This window comes from Corapipo altera, unplaced genomic scaffold (genome assembly GCF_003945725.1).
Source record: "Corapipo altera isolate COAL_440 unplaced genomic scaffold, ASM394572v1 22, whole genome shotgun sequence".
NCBI lineage: Eukaryota > Metazoa > Chordata > Aves > Passeriformes > Pipridae > Corapipo > Corapipo altera.
In genome coordinates, this window is record NW_020884886.1 from 722,273 (window position 1) to 746,038 (window position 23,766).

Here is a 23,766-nt window from a genome sequence, read left to right on the forward strand (position 1 = left end):
ATTTTTGTTTTTGATCCAGTTGTAGAGGAGGCTCTTCTGATCACTAGGAATGGGGCCAAAATGGGAAAAAGGAATTTTTTTCTTGCTTTCTGTCTTTTTTTTTTTTTATTTATTTATTTTTCTTTCCTTCTAAATATAAATCTCTTTCTTTCGGGAAAAATTCAACAGAATCCTACAAAGTGGTAGCAAACACTTTCTGTCTTTATTTGCTAAAAAGGAGAAAGTAGAATTCACCTGCAGAGGAAGAAAGCACAAAAAGACATAAGAAAAGCATAGATTACATGGAGCTGAACTCAGGGGAAGCAAATAACTCCAGTGGCAGCCTGGGATTAAGATTCCCAAATTTGATTCCCATGTTGTTCATCTCCTTCTGCAAGATCATAAACAGATTTACTTTCAAAAAACTCAATTCCTTGACTTACAAACATTTACAATGTTTGTAATATCTACTAACATTCTATTTTTAAGATTGTGGATTAAAGAAGGCTAAGCAGAAAATGTTTTGATTAACAGTCACTGATATCAAAGTAATTGCATGGCTCAGAAGGAATTGGTGAGTGTCAGTAGGATAGCAATCATTTGAATGGGATGTCTGGAGGGCTGACAGCAGCTCATTGTGAGTAGATGAGAGGACTGAAAATAGATGCTCAGTAGGGGTGTGACCTTTCCAACCAACCTTTTTTGACAGAGCCACTTAAAACTGGAAGCATGCAAATTAGAAGGATGAAATGTGTTCCAAAAAAATTACACAAACTCTGCTTAAACTTGTCCACAACTCATAAGAAGACATAGAAATGGAATTAGTTTTTGTAATTCAAGATTCCCAGTATACTTATTACTTCAGAATATTTATGGAAATACTTTCAATATGTCTGATAATATCCCATATGGACTTTTAATCAGATTAAATCTGAAGTTATCAGTTGTGTAGAGGTTGTGATGTAGGAAAATCCTTACTGTTTCTCATATAACTCTGCAACTCTATACTAAGTTGTATTACTTTCCTCATAAAGAGTGAATATTTTTTCCCAATATTAGTTAGTAAAGTTTAATAATATGGTAACAACATCTTCATAAAGGTAATGAAGTTTTGGCATTTGTTAGCATGAAAACATGTGGCAACACATCTTCTGAATAGAAAATTGTTTATTGCTTACTCCACTGAACCTACTTCATGAACCAGTTTGAGGAATGAATCACTGAAGGATATTTTTTGTTCAGAACTAAATGAATATTCCCCTAGGCAAAGGAGTTAGTAAATATGTGTAAGCCATTCTGATATAAGAAATGCCTACCAGTTTTCAGGATGGGCTGTTTTAAAGTTGCTTCATGATTTTACGTGTTGCTTTACTTTGCATAGCTCTGAATGCTTCTGCTGAAATGCTAGGGAACTTGTCTGGGGGAGAAAAGAAAGCAAATTCTTTGTAAGTCCATACAGAAGATAAGGCTGCCAAATTTACCTCTCATGCAACCATACAGTCCTGCCCAAAATGTTCCACTGAGCAGAAGACTTGTTGCAGATTTCAACACCTTTTGTCTGACACTCTGAGAAGCCGGGCCACTGAAATCAGTGTAACTGAAGTGTTCACTTTGTAAGAGAATTGGTCTGGATCTGTGACATCTAACAGAAGCAGACTTCAAACCTTGTCCCCTAGTGAAAGAGCGGAGTTGATTGCTCTGGACCTCAGGAAATACGGAAGGAATATATACAGAAATCTGGTGTTCTGCCTGGCTTGGTTTTGGATGCATTTGACAAACCTGCTGGCTGTGCTATAGAGCTGGTTGTCTGTGGCAGACTCCTGGCAGGAATTTGTGAAGGCAAAGTGGTGTTTTGGGCCCTGTCTCACTTTACATAAAGAGTGGTAAGAAGCTTGAGATTTGGACTGATCTAAGAATTTTGAGTTAGGATTTTATTGTTGTGGCTCTGACCAGTTTACCTTAGTCTACCAAACTGCATAATATCTGTATCTGGATCCTGTTTGCTTCCCAAGGCTATTGTCAGGACTGATGGGATGGTGTTCCTACAGGAGTTTGGATGTGGACAATAATTCTATCCAAGTGCTAGAGATTAGATTAAATACAATGTTTTCCAGGCTGCAGTGAGAGAGACAGAAAGTTCTTGTTTGCCTTTCAAGTGAACTGTGTACAGAAAAGGAAATCTTTAATAAGAGTAGCTAAAGGAGAAAATCAACCTGCAAGGATGAAGCAGCTGCTCCACAATTTTTGTTTTTAAAAGATGGCAAACCTATCACTAATTTCAAGAGAAATTTTTTGTGTGAGAAATTGAACTTGAATAATGGTGTCTTTCAAGAACTGCAGTTACTGGAAAGAAGTTATTAATGCAGGAGCTTTTACACTCAGTGGATTCAGAAAGTCTATGACTTGAGGACATGGCAGTTGAAAATCAGTTCTTTCTAAGAATGGGATTAGCCTGAGGGCTGAACAGTTTTTTAGCATTTAGAAAGGAGCAAGTTATCAAGAACATGCTTGAGGATATGGCTGAACTTCAAGTCAAGTTGTAACAACAGAGGGAGAAAAAACCCCTGTAACTGTATTATGTTTTCTTAATTTATTTTTTTTCTAAAATCCTTATGAATTTGCATCAAATCCTTATGGATTTCATCAAATCTAAGTTTGCAAATTTTTTTTGATGCAGTGCCTTTTTTTTTAACTCAAGTCTGAAATGTAGGAACTTTGGGTCAGTGAGACACCAAAGTTACTGCACTTGACCAACTGAGCAAATCTTTTTTACAATGTAAATAAAGCTCTTTATTGCACTATTTGCCAGTTGCACACAAACTTTTCTGTTCCATTCCTAGATGACATTGCAGAGGGAAGGACTTCCTTGCATTCTGGCCATCCTTGCTAGTGTAACAGCATTTTGTGTCTTGAAAAACTAACTTGCTTCAGGCAGTAATTCAACCCATGAATGTAGGATGGAAGCGTGGGGAAAAATGTTATCTGGAGCTACTGTTGTTTTTCCATCCCGTCTGGTTCAGCTCCAGTGAAGTTTGATGCATCAATATGTCTCTAATGACACAAAATTTGTGTCTTAATTGTGTGTGTAGAAGTTAGACTGAGCTTCCTTGGGTGAGATGAAGATGTTAAGATCGAAACAAGTGACTGTGGTCCATAGGATAAATGAAAGCCAGGATGGGGTGAGTGAATACGAGAGTCTACATACGGGCTTCTGGGCTGCAGTAAAGTGCCTTTACTGCATGCAAGCTCTGCTTGTACATCTTCCTTGGTGTTATCTTTTATGTATTTCCATGTTTCTTTTCCCCAAGCAGGGTAGATGAAAGAGAGCAGACCTTGAGACTTTCTCTGAAGCAGTTCAATCTCGCACAAGTCAAAAGGGTAGATAGAAAAGGGGCTTTAAAGCTGACTTTGTGCTCCTAAGTCTTGTCACATGAGGGTATCAGGCTATGCACAGGATAAAGTGCAGCAGCCAGCTGTCAGTCAACTAAAATGACTGTTTCAACAGCTGGGAATCAGTGGGACATGAACTCTGGCTGTGTTCCCTCTCCCCTAGCCACATCCTCTGTAGTAGTCTGGATTCTGTGGAATCTTCTGCTAATTCAATGCTGATTGGAAGCAATTTTGAATGTACAAGAAATTTGAGCCTGGAAAATATTAAGGAAATATAAACCTTTCCCAGATCTGGTTTATTACAAGGGCAGAGAAGTGCTAAGTGGGCTATATCAGGGCTAGTAACTGTATACTTGAATCCCCTGTAGCACGAGGAAAACATTTCCAGATGAAGTTTGTCAATTCATCTCATTCCTCGAGGCACAAAGTCAAGCAGAACACACGTGCTATGGAGATAACTACTATAGAAAGATTTGGAAAAAAAACTACAGAAATAATTGTACCTAATAATTTATAGCAGTGCTCTCTGATATAGAAGAAGCCTGTGAGCAGCCCCCATGCATAGCTAAGTATCTGTATCCTTTGAAGCTGTGCAGCTTAATTATAGTTTCATTACTTTTGACAAACCATAATTTCAGTGATGGGCTGGGGATAAAGAAAAACACTTGTCTTAATTTTACTATTTTAAGCTTTCTCTCCCTTATTTGTCCTTCTAGTTCCATCCATTTCTTTCTACTGATGATCACTGATTATCTTGTTAATAATTTTTTTTCTGGAAGAAGTTGACTAACCATAGCTCTAAATGTGAGGCTGAAAAAGAAGGAAGATGAATGTGAAGATCATATTGCAAGGGTTTCATTTTTATTCTTCATAGGCCCATAATTAAGCCCACTCTAGTTCTCTCTCTGTGGAACAGGATGCACAGGTTATAACAAGGATTCTTTTCTTTGTGTCTTTATGTGGAATGGGCTGGAAGGAAGGAATCAAGTAACTAGTCTAATGTAAATTGGCGTGACTCCATCGGCTACAAAATAGGCACAAGTATATTTTTAGTGCAAGCAGAAGCTAAGTTCACACTGTTGAACAACACTCTTTGGGAGAAGTAGAAGAAGGAAAAGACTTTTCTTAGGGCAGTGCCCAGGTGAATGTTTCAAAAGGGTAATTACAACTTAACATAAACTTTCCTCATCTCTAAGAACCCATAGACACAGGTTTAATTTGTCTCTAAGATCTGAGATTTCACTTTGCCAGCTTTTGAAATATTTTCATTTGAGCCCTTCTCTATCTACTGTCACTTTAGCTGTAGAGTTGTAGTTGAGCTCTCTATTTGCAAAGATTCCCTTTTCTTCATGAATAACTGACTTCCATTTTAAATCTTGTTGCAAGTAGAAAACTTGAGTAAAGGGGATACTTCATGCACTTTTGTATAGTTAGTGGAATTAATTTTCTGTGAATTAGGTACTTCTTCTACAAGAAGAGGTGTGATAAGTTAGGGTACTCTCAATACAGTGGCATAAGAGCTATCTTTAAATTTAGAAGAATACAATGTTGGTTGAAGCTCATCCTTTTTCCTTATCAGAAAAGGAATGTCTCAATGTCAAGAAATGAGTGGATTATCAGACCTTTTGTCTTGAATGTCTCTGCTGATGTAAATTTTCTGTAAATCGCTCCTTTCTAAACCAAAAGAGCAAGGCCATCTGAATCCCTTTGTGAGTACTTGCATAGAGATATCTCTACATTAATTATTGTCCTTTTCATTTATTTTCAGTCTCTCCAAGCTTCCCGCTAAATAGTACTTTTGTGTTGACTTTTGAAAATCTGGAATCGGGCTGATGCTCTGACTCAGAACTCTTGTTTCTATTGGGATGTTCTGTTCTAAGAAAATATAGAACAAAACTTCCCATTGGTCAAGTTTTTGCAGGTATCTCTGCAGCACTGAGATGTTCAGTGATGGCACAGTTAGTCTTTGTGAACTTTGAAATACAAAGCAAAAGGATCATGTGAGGTCGTGTCCCATCTGTGTGCACTTGCCTCTCCTGTTTGTTTTACATGCTGAGCAAGAAGAATGAGCCGAGAACTGCACACCACTTATTTGCACAGTAGTCAAATCTGCTGCTTTTCATACTAGTTTCAGCCCATCTGAACAAAATTTTCAGTATTGCAGTAGTTTTGCTGGAGTCTCTGCCTCGAGTGGTTTTCACTTGGTGCAGGAGTGGGAATGAACAGATCTATTGTACAAAGAAGCTCAGACTAGCAAATGTGGGGAAACAGTGTATTCTAAATATCAAATGTTCTTGCAGTAGGGTAATGCTACCCCCTGTTGGAATTTGGGATATATGAAGCATAAAACAGAAGACATAGAATTGAAGCCTCTTTGACTTTGTGTATGTTACTTTTTTTCCATTGTACTTGATAAGATTTTAAAAGTACCAGTCTCTATAAAAAAAAGGTCATAAATAGGAAAGGGTTTTTTTCTTCCAGTTATCAGAACTGAATTAAAGGCCTTACAACTTCTAAAAGAGAAACACATCCTGTTTTTTTAACATGGCTAAAACTACTGTATGTACTATGATTCAGCTGCAAGCTGAATAACAGCACTTGTGTCACCTGTGAAAGTATGAATGGCTAAAGCAACGCTGTGGGTGCACTGCTGAACCTCCAACAGTCTGGGAAAATGTGTTTGAATTGTTTTGCATAAGCACTGCAGCAGGAGTTTCTGTTTGTGCCTTAGGAGAGATGGTTTAACTGACAGGAGAGGAGCTGAACAAGGCTCTGAGAAGGGGTAAAGGGAATGTAACATTGCTATAAAAACATCTCTAAAAAGTTGCCAACACTATTTTGAATCAGAAAATCTACTGGGTGTCTTAATGCTTAAATTAAAACTGTTCCTTTTCATAAAATTGCAGAACATCATCTGCTACTGTAAATCAGGACAGCTCAACTGAGGAGTTAGGGGGAACAGTGTAGCTGATTCTTAATACCTGGAAGAATTTGTTGTCTTTCTTTTGGCCCTAAGAATATAGGACATGCTGAACTTTCAGTTATATCAGGGGTGTTTGCCTTGGTTCTTAGACCTTGTAGTTGGAGAAAAAGCAGTTATCTTTCTGAGCTGAGAGTATTTGATGATTTGATTTAACGGCAGTTGTGTAAGGAATCTTTCATGCCCTGAATGGTGGAATGATTGCTATAAGATATACCTGGTGAAAAATGAGGTAGTGAAGGCTGATGTTAATACATTTTATTATGTATCTAGCATCAATTCACAGGTGTAGTTGTTCAGGGTTCTGTGCTCTGAAATCAGGAGATGCTGTTCCCCTGTTGTCAAGTTTGATGAATATATTCTATGACATTTGCATATGGTGTTTTTATTTTTCGTGAAGCATTGTTTTTAGTACCTGTCTTCTAACTCCTCCACCAGTTTTGGCTGTGTTTATCAAATACATACTTTGGTGTTGTGTGCTTTCAGACTTTGATATGTACTTAGAATGCATTATTGCTTTGGGCTAGCTGTATAGGCTCTTGACTTGTTTTTTTTTGTCTAGAAAGTATACAAGCTTGGCTTGTAGTAGGGCCTGGAAACAGACACAAACACCACTGATGTGTTTACACCAGGCTTTTATATGCTTTGGAAGGTATTGCATAGTTGCTTCCTCTAGAATTCTGTGTGAATACTTCTGTACATAATGAGATATGTATGTGATGTTAAAAGGATGTTATTTAGGTTGAAAAGTTAAGCCCCTCACTGTTAAGGAATTGACAGATTTACAGTTGCTCATGCCATCTTGATTGTACCCACACATGTGTCTCTCTTGTGTAGTGAATGAGACAGATGTCCCATGGAAAAAATGGTATGTGACCATGTAATTGCATTGCAGTCCAGTTGTTCAGCACACTGCCCAGTGTGACTGTCCAGTGTGTAGTAATTCTATGTCTGGTTTTGAAAAGCCAAAGACAACAGCAAATCACGTGCCTTGTTGCTATGTCAGCTTCCCCACGTGCTCATATATTATCAATAGCAGAACTTGAAATTTGACCTTTCAGTACTGCAACCAAGACTTGACCACCTGAATTTCTGGCTGTTGCTGTTAGGGGGCAGCTGGATCCAGGTGCTGGCTTTTGTTGGTTGTGTCAGAGGACTCAGCCCATCTTTTCCTTCTCTCCCATAACTGGACAGCTTCAGAGTATGCTAGAGGCCAGTCGTGTCATTTTCAGAGCTAATGATCTTATTCTGATGCCAATGGCTGTATTCTGGGTTGTGTGACAAAGGGCTGGTGGCTGCAGGCAGGTGGGAAGCCCAGAGCAAGAAGCAGGAGGCCACTCTCAACAGAAGCGTATCGAAATCATGACAGAAGAGGCCTCTGTAAAAACATGAGAGAAGATGGGTACACAAAACTAAACAATACTTCTGTTTTTTTCTCACACTGTGTTGTTTAAACAAGAACTGTAACTTGTAGTTTAGCAGAGCTGTGATCATTCCACAGGTTTTAAGGGGTGTGTTTTAATGTGGCACAGGCCACAGCTTGCCAGTACCACTGAAGCTGCCGTCTTCATGCCTTCATAAAATAACTGATGCTTGGGCTGAGCAAACAGAGGTGTTTCTGAACTCACTTCAGCAATCTCTCTGTAGGCCAACAGTTGGCTTGCAAAGGATGAAGCTGAGTGATCAAGAGTTTGTGGCTGAAATTGGACCCCTGCACCTGAAGCATGCCATAGGCATGGGTTTCTGTTTCATTTGGAGTTGTTATGAAGGATCATAGAGTTTAATAATTTGGTATCTTTTGTTCAGAACCTGATCAACTGCTGGGCATGGTGAAACTGCCCATCAATATAGATGACCTTTAGAGGTTGGTCCACGTGTCTGTATTTATTGACCTTTCCTTGAATTTTTTTAATTATTTTTTTCTTGTAGCCTAAGCATTCAAGCTTTAAACTTTTCTGGTGATTTAGAAAAATAGAATAAATCATAGTCTTTAATCCTCATGAGGAAAGTACTTTAAGTGTCAGTTTTATTAAGGACTGGTTTCTTTTTGCTGAAATATCTGAGCTTTGCAGAAATTTTGACATGAGCAATGCTGTTTCCTTTCCATTTTCTAAAAACACTTTAAACTTTTCCTTGTGACACTGATTTCAAAATCTTCATTCAGGATTTCTCATTGAGTCCTTTGCTCCTTTGTGAAGTTGTTGACAGTTCAACTTTGTCATAAATTATATAATGTAACTAATCTACTGTGTTCCTTTACACACCAACTATGTGAAGCAGTCAGGGAGTTGTGATGAAGTACCACCAGCTGTATACAGCAGGTAGGAGAGTGTTTGTTCATTGTTAGAGAATTCTGCTCCACAGTTTTTGCTTTTCAGGGACTCAGGGACTTTGAGTCATGATTTTGATGGTTTCCTCTTGAAAAACTGGATATTTTGCACAGCCTTGATACTGCATAGTAGCTTTAAAATAAAGGATGGGAGAGAAAAAAAAATCTAGATAATCTCCTCTGTGAAAATTAAGCATTTGACCAATGTAGCAATTGAGCCTCTGTTTATGAGTGCATTTTTGGTATGTGCAGAATAAAAATCTCAGAATGCAAATATTTGCTTCTCCTACTGTCAAGTACTAAGTTTTCTTTCATAACAAGAAGAATCTGGGAGCCTCTAGTTTATGTTAAGCCTTTCTTCTTCAAACTGGGGCAAAACTTCATACATATGCTTAGACTAAGGCAACTGGCACCTAAAAAGCATAGAATATTTTGTACTGGAAGGAACCTTTAAAGGTCATCTAGTTTAACTGCTCTGCAGTGAGTAGGGACACTTTCCACTAGGTCAGATTGCTCAGAACCCCATCTAGTCTGACCTTAAATGTTTCCAGGAATGGGGCGTCCACCACCTCTCTGGGCAACCTGTGCCAATTTTTCACCACCCCCATGGTAAAAAATTTCTTCCTTATATCCAGTCTAAATCTACCCTCTTTTAGTTTAAAACCACTACCCCTTGTCCAGTTGCAACAGGCTCTGCTAAAAAGTCTGTCCCCATCTTTCTCATAACCCCCTTTAAGTACGGAAGGGCTGCTGTAAGATCTCCCTGGAGCCTTCTCTCCTCAAGGCTGAACAGCTCCAACTCTCTCAGGCTTTCCAAATAGGAGAATTTCTCTAACCCTGTTATTTTTGTGTCCTTCCTCTGGACCTGCTCCGACAGGTTCATGTGTTTCTGTGCTGAGAACTCTAACTGTCAGTAGGTGCAGAATAATGGAGCTGTACAAAGCTGCCAAACTTAGATGAGCTGAAAGAAAAGCTTTATTTCTAAAGATACACAAAGGGAATTACATAAGCTGTGACTGATGAGGTGTGTCTGAAATGCTGACACAGTTATCAGGCGAATGGCATTTCATTCCTCTTGCCAGTGATGATGGAGGCCTGCTTGGCATTAAAACCTACAGAAGCTGGTCTACTTGGAAGTATAGTTTCCTCCTTTTTAGGAGGCAAAGTAGGAAACAAGAGTATTTTGCTCCCATGAAAATACCTGCTGTATGGAACAGCTGTCCATCAGTTCCTACCCTTAGAGTCACTAATGGGAGGCAAGAATCTTAAAACAATATTTTCCTTTTTTTGTTTCTACCTATCTAATTTACAAGCTTCAGGCTCCTTTTTATACCATGGAGTTGAGCTTACAAAGCAGTTGTGATGCCTTTTGTCACTATGAATCTTGCAAAAATTTTTCTAAACCCAAGAAACCGTGCAGTACAATATCTTTACTCCTTACTGTGGAGCTTATACTGGATGATCCAGACTTTTTGGGTGGATCTTGTGCCCAAAAACTTCCATAATCATCAGCAGAGCAGAATTAGGTATGTAGTCCATAAAATGTTATATAGAGAAAGGTAGGTGTGCTGCTCTTCATATAGGACAGTATTTTTATCTGCTATTTTTCCTTTAAATGGAAAATGGTGTGATAAATAATGTATTTAATGAAATTTAAAGTCAGTAAAAGTCTGAATGAAATAAAATGAAACTATAAAAGAAAAAAAGGTGAGAGAAAGGCAAAGATATGACAAATATATAGAGAGGGGGAAAACAATCCCATTTTGATTGTAAAAAGGATTATGTATTGTGATGGTCATTTGTACACACAGAAATAAATACCAAGGCTTAGGTTCTATTTAGCTCTTTAGGGCAATTGAGCTAATCTATGAATAATGACCCAGCATCAAACTAGTGGGTTCTCCTAACATCTATCATTGAACCCTGCCCAAGATATTTGGAAGCAGAACATAAAAAATGAATGTCATCTGACGGGAGCCAGATCACTACCAGAGCTAAAATAGCCCTGGACATGTAGTTCATGATGTGTGATATGCAAGTGGTACATATCCATTTACTGTGGGTGTTGTAGTGGTGAGGTGGTTTGAACTAACAACCATGCATCACATACTTCATCACTCAGCTCTTGGGTCACACATAAAAGATTATATGTTGGAAAGACATTTAACTTATATTTATGTGTAATTTTATGAGATATGCAGGATTTAGATAATCACATTGTTAGTTATTGTCTGAGTATCATAGCAGGCATAACAAAAGCATATTATTTGAGTGAGGTCACTTACCCCTTTTCTTCTTTGATGTAATCCTATGGTAGGTTGAGATATATATTATATTCTGCATTTGAAAACCATGCACTTACGTTTGTAAATGATGCCATAATAACTTATAGAGTTTCTCTTACAGGCAAAAGTAGTGTTTTTTAGAATTATAAAAGATAGCTTTTAAGTCTCTCTACTGTTTTTTCTGCCAAGTTGCGTCGGTCACCACTGTTGTTTAGTGAAGTCTCTGCCTTATGGAGGATTGCAGCAGGAGGCCTCAGAGTTGCAGAAATAATAGAATATGATGTACTGAAATGGAAATGAGGACAACAATCTTATAGACTGAAAAAAATCACTTAATAAAAAAAGACTGGTTTTATTTTTGTTATTATCTCACGTAATTACAGCTGATTCTTGTAGTTATTTGTTGTATTTCATATGTTTCCTGTAATTTCACTGATACTTTGTGTCCCACATCTGACGTCATTTCACACATCAAACTTCTGTTTGTCTTTTTGCATCTTTCTTTGTCAAGTATAATCTGATATTTTCTGACATGCTATGGGATGCTTTTTCTCTTTCAAAAATAGAATCTAGACCATATTTCTGATTTCCTCCCCTCCCTTCTACTTTTACTCCAAATAGGTGCTCAAATTCAGTGTTTTATGTATTAAAATATATAGCTAGTGTAAAAGCTCAAGTAAATACTGAAGCTGTATGTTCCATGTTTGCAATAGGATCAGGCAGAAACATCTTGTATGTTGTGTGCTGCAGGGTTCAAATCTCACCCCAATTGGTTCAAGTAAGCTCTTTTAATGTTCATTTTATTAGGTGAAACAGTATCAGGGTAATATTTTCTAATATTTTTCTGGTTCATTGCAAGGTGCATCAAAATCAAAGAAAGCCTTTCCACTGAACTTTAACTGAAGTTGGATCTGTTTACTGGCTCTGACAGTATTTTGTGATGGTCGCATGTAATGAGCTTTACAACTTAATATGTTTTCCTTAAGAAAATGTTGTGCAGGAATTAGTATGACTTGAACTTCTAGGTGGATAATAAGTAAATAATCTATTTTGTGTGTGGGAAGTCAACACAGTGCCTATTTGGGGAGAAGATGTACGTGATGTCTATGTAAAGTCCTATGTGTGTTAGAAAAGCCACCACTTTGTAAGAAAGCATAGGAAATGGAGAGATATCACAAGTTACAAGTCTGTATATTTAGGTGAGGAAAGCTCTATGCTGTTTTTTTGGGGCTGAGTCAGGAGCACACAAGGCTTCTGTCTGCTCGCAGCACCTACCATTTTAAACAAATATAGGCCTGGCCTTAATTTACATCTGTTAATCCTGTTACTCCACCTTGATGTCCTCTTTGTCTCAATGTTAAATTTTTTTGCTTCATCATGCCTGCTACGGTTGCAAAGCATCTAAAGCCAAATTCATTAGCCTTTTCTAAGGTATGTGAGTAAGACATGTACAAGAATAGCCCAAACCCTTTTTTAAGGTTTTTCAACTTATACGTGTTTTGAACATCTTCATGTCTGAGCACCTTTGCATCTGTTCTGGATTTTAAACCACTTGTTAAGCTTTAATGATGGTGAAGTGATTTCTCTGCCATTCTTCCTATATTTTGTCAAGTTTCTATATCTTTTAAAGATTTTTCATTCTAAAATTTTCTGTTTTCTTTAGGGAACAGCAGTATTACAGTCTGGAGTCTTACCAGCTACATCAGGTAGGAGTCATTTAGTTATTTGCTTTGTTAAAGGATAATGTTTAAATCTCAAATTGTGATAAGAAAAACGGATTTATGGAAGCAGAACTAAAGATTATATTGAGAGATATCCTGTTTATGGTTGTTTTTGCTTCTGCAATTCATGACTGGCAATTATGAAATACATTATAATCTGTAGTAATTTTGGTTGCAAGGATTAATGTGTTTGTTTTTTCCTTCCTTTTTTAATCTAAAGAGGTTCAAGGTTATCAGTTTCTATATGAACCTGTTTAGTGCTTTTTCTACTTACATATTTGAAGAACACCAAGAAAGTATTCTTTTTAGGCTATATTAACACCAAAGGGAAATTTGATTTATATGTGTATAGCCAGTTTTCTAAATAACACAAAACAATCAGAATGTTACCAGAGGCAACACGGAGATGCTTCTCTCATGTCATTGGAACTACTAATTGACCAAAAAAATCACTAATGAGAGGACACTGAGTATCTGGGTCTGGAAAAATTGTTTAGGCAAAGGTAACACACTGACCATCTTTGTGTTGTAGACCTTCCTATCAGTAAGATGTGTTGGTCATCTGAGTTCCCTGTCTAATGCAGCCAAACTGGTCTGGCACCTTTGAATTATCATTTTACGCCAAAAATAACATATCATAAGCATTTGGTTTTGTGTAACATCTCCATCTTAGTCTTTGAAGAGATCTGGGAAAAGAATTTGGTTAGTATCTTAAATGCCTTTACATTCCTTAATATATTCCTTGCCAGATGATTCATCAGATCCATTAAATTTCATAGGTTTCCTGCTTCCAATAGACATAGAACAACAGCTCTTTGTACTTGGGTTTCTTTATTACTTTTAAAAACCTTGTTAAATGTGTAAAACAGTGTAGCTGATTGATACTTGTGTGAACAAATCCAGTAAGATACCTAGGATCAGGAGGTGTCTCTGGAGAAGGTTATAGGAAACTCTGTTCCTTTGTCTATCTTAGCAGGAGAAAATCCAGAAGCATTTAGCAGATCTTGTTTCTAGTTATTCCACTCGAGTCAGTGGAATTACTCTTGATTTATAGAGGTGTAGGTAGGATTTTATCTTTCCCTCTGGTACTCAGGTTTCAAGTCTTCTAATCAACCCAAGGAAACCAGAGCACTTATGATTAAAGTGTGTGTAAATACAAGGAAACAAGTATGTGGTGGGCACAATATTATTTCTGTATTAATTTCAGTGTCAAGTTAATTTTGGTTGCAACAATTATGGATGAAAAAAACTTAGTCTATTCATGCATATGAGAGAGTTAGCTGTTTTGAGAAAACCTATCATTAAGTAAATTGGAATTGTAGAAATACAGGGCAGCTTTTTGTACCAACAGAAAGAGAAGTACAAGACTGGAGACATTTGAGTAGGTGGGTTTTCCTTCCTGATACATTGGGAAAATAGTGTGAGAAAAGAATTGAACACTTATTGGAATAAGTATAAATGCTTAAGGTAAATGCAGCATCTAAAGCCAGTGACTGAAGTTTTTAGCTATCTTTGTGAGATTCCATCTCTCAAATGCTCTAATACAAGTACAGCTTTTTTCTTCAATACTACACTATGTTTCACAAAACAAAAGAAACTGAAGCTTTTTCTGTCTCATTGCATTTTTCTTGTCCTTAGGTATTTAAAGTTTTTTCTTTTATATGCGTGAAGATTTCAAGTATAATTGAACTTGGCATTGCAGAGCTTTCAAAATAGTTCTGTAGTCTTTGACTCTTAAATCTAAGCAGTTAACTGAAGGTGCCAGGATGCTGAGCAGTCATTCACACAGTTCTGTTGGACTAAACATCATTAGAACTTTTCTATGTTTCTCTATTATGAGAAGCTATTATCCATTGTTGAGGATAACATAAGGGCACACTAATTTGAGGTAACTACTTTCAAAACCTGTCTTATACATGGCAAGATACCTCTACTACCATGAATGATTGCACAGTGACCCAATGCCCTGTTATATATTTTGCTAGTGCAGCCGTTGACTTAGTCACAAACATGTTTCTTTTTTATCACAGAGAGGACTGTGTAGTATTTTTATAACTGTAACTGTAGAATGCAAACTCATTCCTCCCTGTGCTATAGGTGCCCACATATTCTATGCAATATTTTTGGTCTTGAGTATTTCAGTTCTGTAGCAGGACATGGAGTTAAAAAGTCAGGATCAGTTGTTTAAATATTTTTCAGTTTATTGATAGTGAATGTGGGTGATGATATTCTCTTTCTAGTTTTAGTTACATACGCTGAGCAACAGCCTCAGCAACTGTAGAGAAATGTGTTTAATACTAATAGCAAGCCGAAAAGTGTTCATAAATGCTGCAACAATTCTGAATTGTATTTCTAGATGGAAAAAAACAAGGTGTGAATCATTTAATTCTGGTTTAAATAATTTGGTTGGCTTTGTTATAAATAATATAAATATTGATTAGAAAGAGAGACTGAATTAGATTACCTGTGTTTGTAGGAGGAAAATATTCCCATTGTTATTATAGCTTTGTACTAGATCGACGTAAGGGATTCTTTGGAGTTATATCATGTGAGAATGTGTGCTCTCAAGTATAATAGGCTGCATTTATAGTTATAATGGACCTTAAAATACTATGACAGGATAGAGGTTCAAAAATATGATTCAGATTTCCTGATTTCTGAGACTGCTGAGTTCTGGAGGCACCTCAGTTTGGTACACTTTGTGTGAGAATTTCTCATGGGACCTTTACAGAAATTCTTATGTCTGCTTAAGAAATTCTGTAGTTTGATCTTCTGATTGCAATTTCAGAGATATGTATATAGGTCTTTTGCTCAGGAACTGCTTGTATATTTTGAATTAAGGGATCACGAATGAGATGCACGTTCAGTGCTGGGAGGTGAAACGAAAGCACATTGCTTCCCCAAATGGTGGCATGAAGAGCTTGTCAGTATCTTCATTATCTTTCAGGTACTATAAATCAAAGTATTGTAGGAAAAACAGGGCTGAAGCTGTCGTGTAACTGGAGCCTCTGCCTGGAGGTTTGGATGTACTTCTGTGTGTATGTCTGACAGGTGTTTAGCATGTTCTGCAATGAGACTCCTTAATGCACCTTAAATCATCCAAAGTCCTTTGCTATTCTTACATTAAGAATGTATTTCCTAGCAGCTGTGCTGTTTCTCATTGTGGTTTAGGCCTCTTATTTAAATCTTGTTCTCCTTTCTATTCCATTGCAACAGCTCAGCTAAGGAACCTCCAGCTCTTACTTAAAATATTCTCCTTCCAAATGATTGTATTTTTTCAGTTGAGTAGAACTATGTCAAAACAATCCTGTTTTATGAATGATGTTTAAACCATGAGGCTGTTTTGTGTGGAAGGGAAATGCCACTAATTCTGTCCTGAGGGAAATGCCACTATTTCTGTCCTTGATTGCCAACCCGCTCCATGTGAACTGAGCAGTCTGAATCCCAAGACTCCTATTTAGAGAAGCTAAGTTGAGAAGTGGAGTGGCTTGCAGAAGTGCTTAGGGACACTCTGCAATCCCTGGAGAAGCCATTTCATGCCGGCTCTATGCACTGTATATCAGAAACTTTTGTCCCTTCCCAATTCCCACAGGGAAACTGGTTGCCTGGTCATTCCCAGGAGTCAGGCCCAACCCAGAGTATTTCAACACTCCAATTAAATGTCTGTAGTGGGAGGTCTGATCTGCCTGTACTTCTGTGTCACAGGCTCTGGCTTTGCAAAAGTCAACAGTCGAATGGGCAAATAAGTTAACAAATATCCTCCCATGGAAGCAGTCACTTTACTATTGTTTTGTGACTCATAAATTATCTCTCTTCTTTTCAATTTTTTTTTTGTTTTCCACAGGAGCAAATTCATCAGCATTGCAACAGACACTCTTGCTCTCTGACAGCCACTTTGCTTGTAATACCAAACCTACACAATGCTTGATAGGAAATGTTCTGAGAGGATGAATTAAGGAAATAAAACAATACTGTGGATTGGAATTCAGCTGAAATGTCAGCTGAATTCTGATTATGAACATTGTATGTCTATTAAATTGTTCTTAGGTAGATAGGGACTCAAGGCACAAAGACAAAAAGAAAGCATAAAATTAAGTATATAACAGGTGATAGGTGCTGAAATTACGTCAGCTGTCTGACAGCCTATCTTTTATGATGGAAAAATAGGCTTACTTTTGTGCATTTTTAGAATTTTTTATTGCAAACCTATGCAGCCTGATACTTCCATTCCAAGCTTAGGAGTAAGTTTTCAAGGAATTAATTGAGAGCAATGAGAAAGAAGAAACTGGGCCATACTATGGTGGTTATTGTTGTTTAGGTTGAAAATAATTTATAATTCACAATATTTTCAGGAGACGTTGTCAGCTCTTCAGATGTAGGAAGACCAAATGCACTCTGATATTTTTATTGAGCCAGTAAAGGACTGTGCTGAGCAGTGTCCACCATAAATACATAATGTCATACCTTATAGGGCTAAACACTGTAATAGAAGAGCATCATTAGAATGAGAAACTGATTAATAAAACCCTGTCATAATGTGACATGCTCTTTCTTGGCCGTGCTTTATTCTACAAGTGCACTCAAAATGTAGCAGAAGAAATACAGATGCTCTGAAAAAGCAAGTGGATTAAAATACATATTGCATTTATAAGATAAACCTTGACTTTAATGGTTGTCTGAATTACTAGGGGCCTTTCCCCAGGAGGGAAAAAGGAAAAAGTCACTGTGGTAAAAACCATATACTGGTGAATGAGCCAAATGCTGCTGCTTCATCCTCTGCGTTGAGCAGATCCAGTAGGTTCCTGTTCCCTCTTTTGGGGGTAAGAGAAGGTGGTAAGTTCATGCCACAGTGACCCTCTAGTCCTGTCTATTCTGTGTTCCTGATTTGCTTTCCCGTGCCTTCTTTGGCACTGAAATGTGGGGAAATTACATATCCCAGTCTTCTAGAACACAAATAAAACACTTATTTTCAAATATAGTGATTATTTCAGATTTTTTTCCATTAAAGAAACACATTATGTGAACTCCATTCTTGACCAGTGTAGATCCTGAGCTTTAGATGTATGTAAAGCAGCTTTGAGGGTATATTTTTCAAAAAAGCAGACACCAAGTTAGACCCTCTGTGATTCTCTTAAACACACTAAACAGGTATCTTGGAGGAGCAATATTTGAACAGTGTGCTTGAAAACATTTCTGATTTTGAGTGATTCCACCCCTTCTGAAGTGCTCTGTTAAAGAGACAGGAGGTATTTCTGAGTATGGTGAAATCTGTAGAGCAAATAAGTTTTTTAAAGTATCCCCTTCAGCTTTTCTGTATTGCAGATAATGCCATTTGTACTGCAGAAAATATATGAAATTACTTTGAAAATTGAAGAGGACAAACAGGGAAGTTTTGTAGGGCAAATATACAGCACCAGGAAGTCTTTTATTACATTTACATGGAAAAACCTCCTGGTATACTTGCAGTATTTCCCCTCTCAATCAGTCTCTCTAGCCTTTGGATGCTCTTTCAAACAAGGTATCTGTTTTCAAAGGAGGAAATGGTAATGTTGTTTGGCTGAGTGGATCAAAGTTCTTCATAATAAATGTAGTTTTAATTCAACAAGAAGCAGGAATTTTTCATGGAATGTGTTGTTGTCTTTTGCCCTGTCTCCTTCTCAAGAAATTTAATAGCCCAGACCTGAAGAGTTTGTGACCTATTCCATGAAGGCAAAGTAGAAGCTGGGCAGTGAGAAGTGATCTCTTGGTAAATGCAGTGTAGCGTTGCTTGTGTCTCCTCACTGGTCACAGAATGATAGGTCACAAGATTTGAAAATAGAAACTGTCTGGGCTCAGTGTATAGTATATATTCCATCTTCCCTCTAGTTTTTTATTTTTTCGTGGCTTTTTCTTGTAGCACATATGCTGTAAACTGTTATGCTTATTTTTGAAAAGTGGGCATAAAGCAATGACTGTAAAGTTAGAAAAATATTTCAAATATTTCAAATAGGGATTGTCTTCATTGAGCTACATCAGACTTTTGACTCTAATCATACGTAGGAATGCAAAATATTCTGCAGATTATTTTAATTTTTGTCACATTTTGAATATCTTCTTCCTCTTACACATTGAGGAAAGGAGAACTGAAATAACTCTCATGATGAACTACTCAGTTCTGACAAAGACTTGAGCAAGTCAGCCTCATAGAACTAGGTGGTAGGGGAAACTGAAAAAAAATATTATTAATAATCCCTTGTAAAATGAGAAGAATGATAGAAGGGAGCATCTGTTTCCTACTGGATACTTTATTTGCTCAGAAAATTTTCTTGCTAACTTGCTTTTTCCATTCCTGCAAGTTTTATCCTAGGAGTCATAAATAAGAAACAAACCAGTTTATACGGTAAAGAAGGAAGAAAATATCTAGGTCGATCTCTGTTAACATGTGTTTATACAATGCAGTTCAAAGCTTTGAAAAAATTCCCTGAGAGATTTGACTATGTAAATATTTGTTAGTTGCCAGATTTGAAAGTGCAGAAAATGCAACAGGTCAAATCCTGAAACATTAACATAATTCTTTTAAATAAGCTCTGAATGGGAAAATTTAAACTTGACCATAAATGGATTAGAATATCTTATTATTTTAAATCTCCTTTCCTGTCCTGTGTGTTCTTTAAAAATCCTAAAAATGTTGCTTAAAAATCCACATTTCCACTGGAATTATTTCTGTTGAATTGCAATGATTTTTTGAGGGAGAAAAAAAACCTCACCCCACACTTGCTTTGTGATGAAGCTGGAATTAGCCTAAGGCGGTAATCTCTCTTCAAAGTAAGGTAAGGCTTTCAGCTTCATAAAACATATTCTGACATTCTTAATGCAGAGATAGGATGCACTGGGTGAGAAAAAGGAAGATCAGTTACAGAGAAAATATAAGTAAATCAGCTACCCTGGGGCTGTCCTATTTTTACATTTATTTTTTATCAACAGTATTGTTAAAAACAAAATTTCAAATAGTATTTTTAGTGGTTAAGTCCTCACCAGAGTGTGTAAAGGTTCTACAATCTGATCTCACTTGTTAAAATACAAAATCAGCTTCTCAGTATGGCATGCTTTAAACTTGTTTTTTGTAGCCTTGGATTACCCCTTATATGCTCTTATGTACACAAAGACTACAAACTAAAGGTTTTAGTTCAGCTGTGAACTTCTGAAATAGGTTTTTATTATTTTTTAATCCATTGTCCTCATTAAGTGAAATAATCTGTATTTTTCTAGATTTATTTTATTAAACTGTAGGATTCATTTTACAAGCCTGGAAATTCTTAGTTTTAGGGAAAAAAAAGTATGTATACTTTATACAGAAGAAAAAAAAAGAAACTGACATTTTCTTTAGATTCCCAGGCCATGCAGTTTTCTTAGGTATTTCAGACTATTTATTTTACATGATTTCTCCCTGTTACATAAGAACTGTGGTAATTTTTGGACTCTATTTTAAAAACAATTTGCAGAGAAGTGTCTCACCTGCTCAGATTCAGTTTAGAAGAGTATTATTTTTATACCTGATCCCCAGCACCCAGCAGCACATGGCACAGCCGCTCTGTCAGCAGTGGCAGGGTTGCTCATAGGCACAGCTTCTTACCTGGGTTCTGTTCAGTGCCATCTACTTGTACAAGAAGTTCCCTCACAGTTATTCATGTGAGGAACTAAGTGCCACTCAACTTGATTAAGGTGCTCACAGCGACAGCAGTGGAGAGAAGAGATGCAGGGCTGGATGGAGGTAATGCTAACGCAACAGGAAGGTGTAATGCTGATTAGTAAATAAAGAAGGAATGTGTGCATGTAGACAAAGCACATCACATGTGTACCACACTGTAGGTTTCTGAGTTGCTAGCTCTCGTTTCCTCAAATTTTCCTAATACTCCACCTGGAACATCTTCGGGATGGTCCTGTGCAGGACCAGGCTAAGATTGGGACTCGATGATCCTTGTGGGTCCCTTCCAACTCATCATATTCTGTGATTCTCTGATTCTATGAATCAGGCTGGGGAAAGGAGACTGGCTGTGCCATCTGGCATGTCTGTGGTAAAGCTTTCCTGGCTGTAACACTGAGAAGGTGTTTCACAAGAACTGCTATGACCTGGATTCAAACCCCATGGAAGCTTAGATCCTTTGTGTACCCTTCCCCCGCTCCAGTTTATGCTTGTCTAAACACGGATGGTGAAGCATGATACAGTTGTTCTCATTCACTTCAATAAGTTTTGGATCCAGTCTGATCAGATTTTAATGAGCACTTTAAATTTTGTTGTTGCTAAAGCTATGGATTGCAAAGGCAACTCCCCACTCAGTTACAATGACTTGGAATTCTTAGTGAAATTTTTCTAGTTGCTTCAAAAACATCTACTGAAAATGCTGATGCACAGCAAATACCTAATAATAGCAACAGCTATTTAGATTTAATGTGAATCTCCGTCTTTAAATAAGGTGGTGCTTCTGTCATGGCAGCTTCTGGGTCTTTGAAGGTGCATAGAGGGCACAGTCTCCAAGCTGGTAAGTAAAAGTGATTATGAGGTATGTGTGTCCATGTAAATTTAAATGAATTTAAACTTAAATTATTTTAAATATCAGAAAATATTGAAGGTAAAGTATGATTTGATTCCCTATTGTAAGGCTTATGTATTTCTTTGGGCTTTTTTCGCTTTGCAGAGCTTTTGTTAGAAAGGCACTGACAGATGGGATAAGTTTAGAAGAGGCAGTGACAGATGAGATAAGTGTCAGAGTATAAGCAGTAATCTTATTCACAGTGGTAAATTGCTGACAGCACCTTAAAAAAGGGCACCCACAAAAAAACCCTCACCTCAGGCCATGAGAAATCCTGTACCCTAACAGTGATATGCTGAGAAAAAACACCCACCACATTTAATTATACTTTTTCATGATAATGGAGAAAAAGAACAGTGCCAGCAGATAAAATTATGTGTGTTTGTAATACAAAATTACAATGTGTTCATTCTATGGACATAGCATTTTTACTTGCCTTGTTTGCACTGGGGTGGAGTCCAAGATTATGAAGAAACCTGGGCATCTTTTTTCAGCTTAGTGCTAATGAAGGACTGACGATGTTGTGCAACCTGGCTTCTTGTAAAGATGATGATTTGCACTTGGAAGGCAAAGTTATCTTTGGAAGGGCTAGTTTAAGCATTTTCTACAGAGCTTTGTCAGAAATCAAGAAGTTATCCATCATGCTGGAGGTGGAATTTTAACAAGAGTCTTCCAGATGCTCCCAAGATCACCCACACACTGCTCCCTGATTCATGCGTTCAAGATAGTTCTGCTCCCACTTCCATGTACAGCAAAACCCACTGTTGACTTCAGTGGCCTTCAGTGTGAATACTTGTAAAAATGTCCTGAAGTTTATTTCCTGGTGTTACATTCATTAGAAAATGCTGGCATCACCACTACAGAAAAGTCAACACTAGCCACTGTTTCTGAGATTATTCTATATGATTGTTTAGTTTAAACAGTTACAAGTCAAACCCAGAAAAGTATATGCTTTGATTATATTGTACAAAATTGTAAATCCAAAGCCATTAACAGTGTTCCTGTATTCTAGGTCCTAAAGGTGGATATGAGATGCTAACACTTCCTTCAGAACCTGGAACTCCAACTGGCTCTGAGGAACCTGGTGAGTACAGATTTTTGCAGTCAGTTGCATCAGAGGACACTAACACCTCCAGTTTATTTTTCCTTTTTTTTTTTGTTTTGTTTTGTTTTGTTTGTTTGTTTGTTTTTGTTTTTTTGTTTAGATCTCTTTTAAGTGTTTATTTTTGAAGTGTTGCCCTTTGAACATGTCGCCTTTATGTACATTCTCACAAACACACTTTGTACTGTATTTCTGTTTTATTTATCGTGCATTTCTGAGAACAGTGCCTATATTGGGTAGAAAATATGAACAACACTTGCTAAAAGAAAGGCAGTTTAAAATATAACTTTCTTCTTCCCTCCCCAGTTATACTCTTTTCCTTTTGTTTCCCCATCAGGTCAGGGTCACTGAATTTTCAGCTTTACTTTTCTCCTGTTACTTGCTTAACTGTCTTTTTTGATTCCTACATTTTCCCCTTTTCTCTTCAAGAAATCATGATATTCTACCAATTCTATCATATGTAAGCATGCAGAATGTTGTAACCATGCATTTTCATCTGTTTTTCTTTCAAATTCTCCTTTCACAATGATCTCAAATATTGGTCTTCTGACCCCTCTTATAAGCATCTTGTGCTTCTATCCACCCAGAATGGACTGCTGAAAGCACTGTCTTTGTCCATGGCTCTCTGTGTGGGCCTTGTTTTCTTAGTAGGAGCTTTTGACTCTCTCGTGCTTTTTAAATAAACCTTTATCTTAAAAAAAATATGAGCCAGTTTTTAGTGTCTAATAAGCTTTTGGTTTTTTTCTGAAAAAAAAATGAAATGCAAAGTATTTCTATGTTTACAAAGAAAGCACAGTTTCTATTAAGACAACACTGACTGAACAACAGAAGACTTTTCCTTTCCTTCCATTCCAATTTCCAAACTTTGTTCTTTGTTGGTTTTTTTTTTTTCTTCCCACTTTGAGAAGAATGTTTGGCTGTTGCCAAGGGCTTCTTTTTTCTGTGTGTTTCTTTTGTTTTTCTTGCACAAAGACCTACCAATTAATACAATATTCTCCATATGTGGCTTTTTAGTTCTCAGGAAAATCCCTGGTTTTGTCTGGATCAGGTATGATATTCAACTTCCTTAAACCTGTCAACTGTTTAGCTCTATAGAGAAGATTACTAGTTTTCATACTAGCCAGCTTTGAGGATGCTTCACTTAAGCTCCTGCTACATCACTTTAACAGCATACAGAAAGACTTCAAAAATTAACTTTTCCTTCATGGCTGTTCATGACTCCGTATTAGCCCTTAAGATTGTCATTTGTGATGCAGGTTCTCAGTGGTATGATTCTGCTGAATTCCTTTTGGCACAGCCAGGCTAAATTCCTTTGAAATACTTTAGACAGAATAATTTCTGAAAATGATGTTTAATGAAGATATAAAAATTTCTTCTGTTTGATTCTGCATTGGTTTTGCCATTTTTTCC

General features: G+C 37.2%; 1 protein-coding gene across 5 annotated transcripts in view; it reads left to right on the top strand.

Annotated features, from left to right (window-relative positions):
- Positions 1 to 23,766, top strand: part of DOK7 (docking protein 7) — a 58,053-nt gene that overhangs the window by 29,132 nt on the left and 5,155 nt on the right. The window contains exons 8-10 of one of the 5 annotated variants that reach the window (XM_027642872.1): positions 12,627 to 12,669; positions 21,138 to 21,203; positions 22,267 to 22,338. In XM_027642872.1, the coding sequence (XP_027498673.1) occupies positions 12,627 to 12,669; positions 21,138 to 21,203; positions 22,267 to 22,338 (181 nt within the window). Of the gene's footprint in view, positions 1 to 12,626; positions 12,670 to 16,528; positions 16,669 to 17,036; positions 17,226 to 21,137; positions 21,204 to 22,266; positions 22,339 to 23,766 lie in introns of those variants that run through there. The other 4 variants (XM_027642873.1, XM_027642874.1, XM_027642877.1 and 1 more) reach the window with 4 other exon arrangements.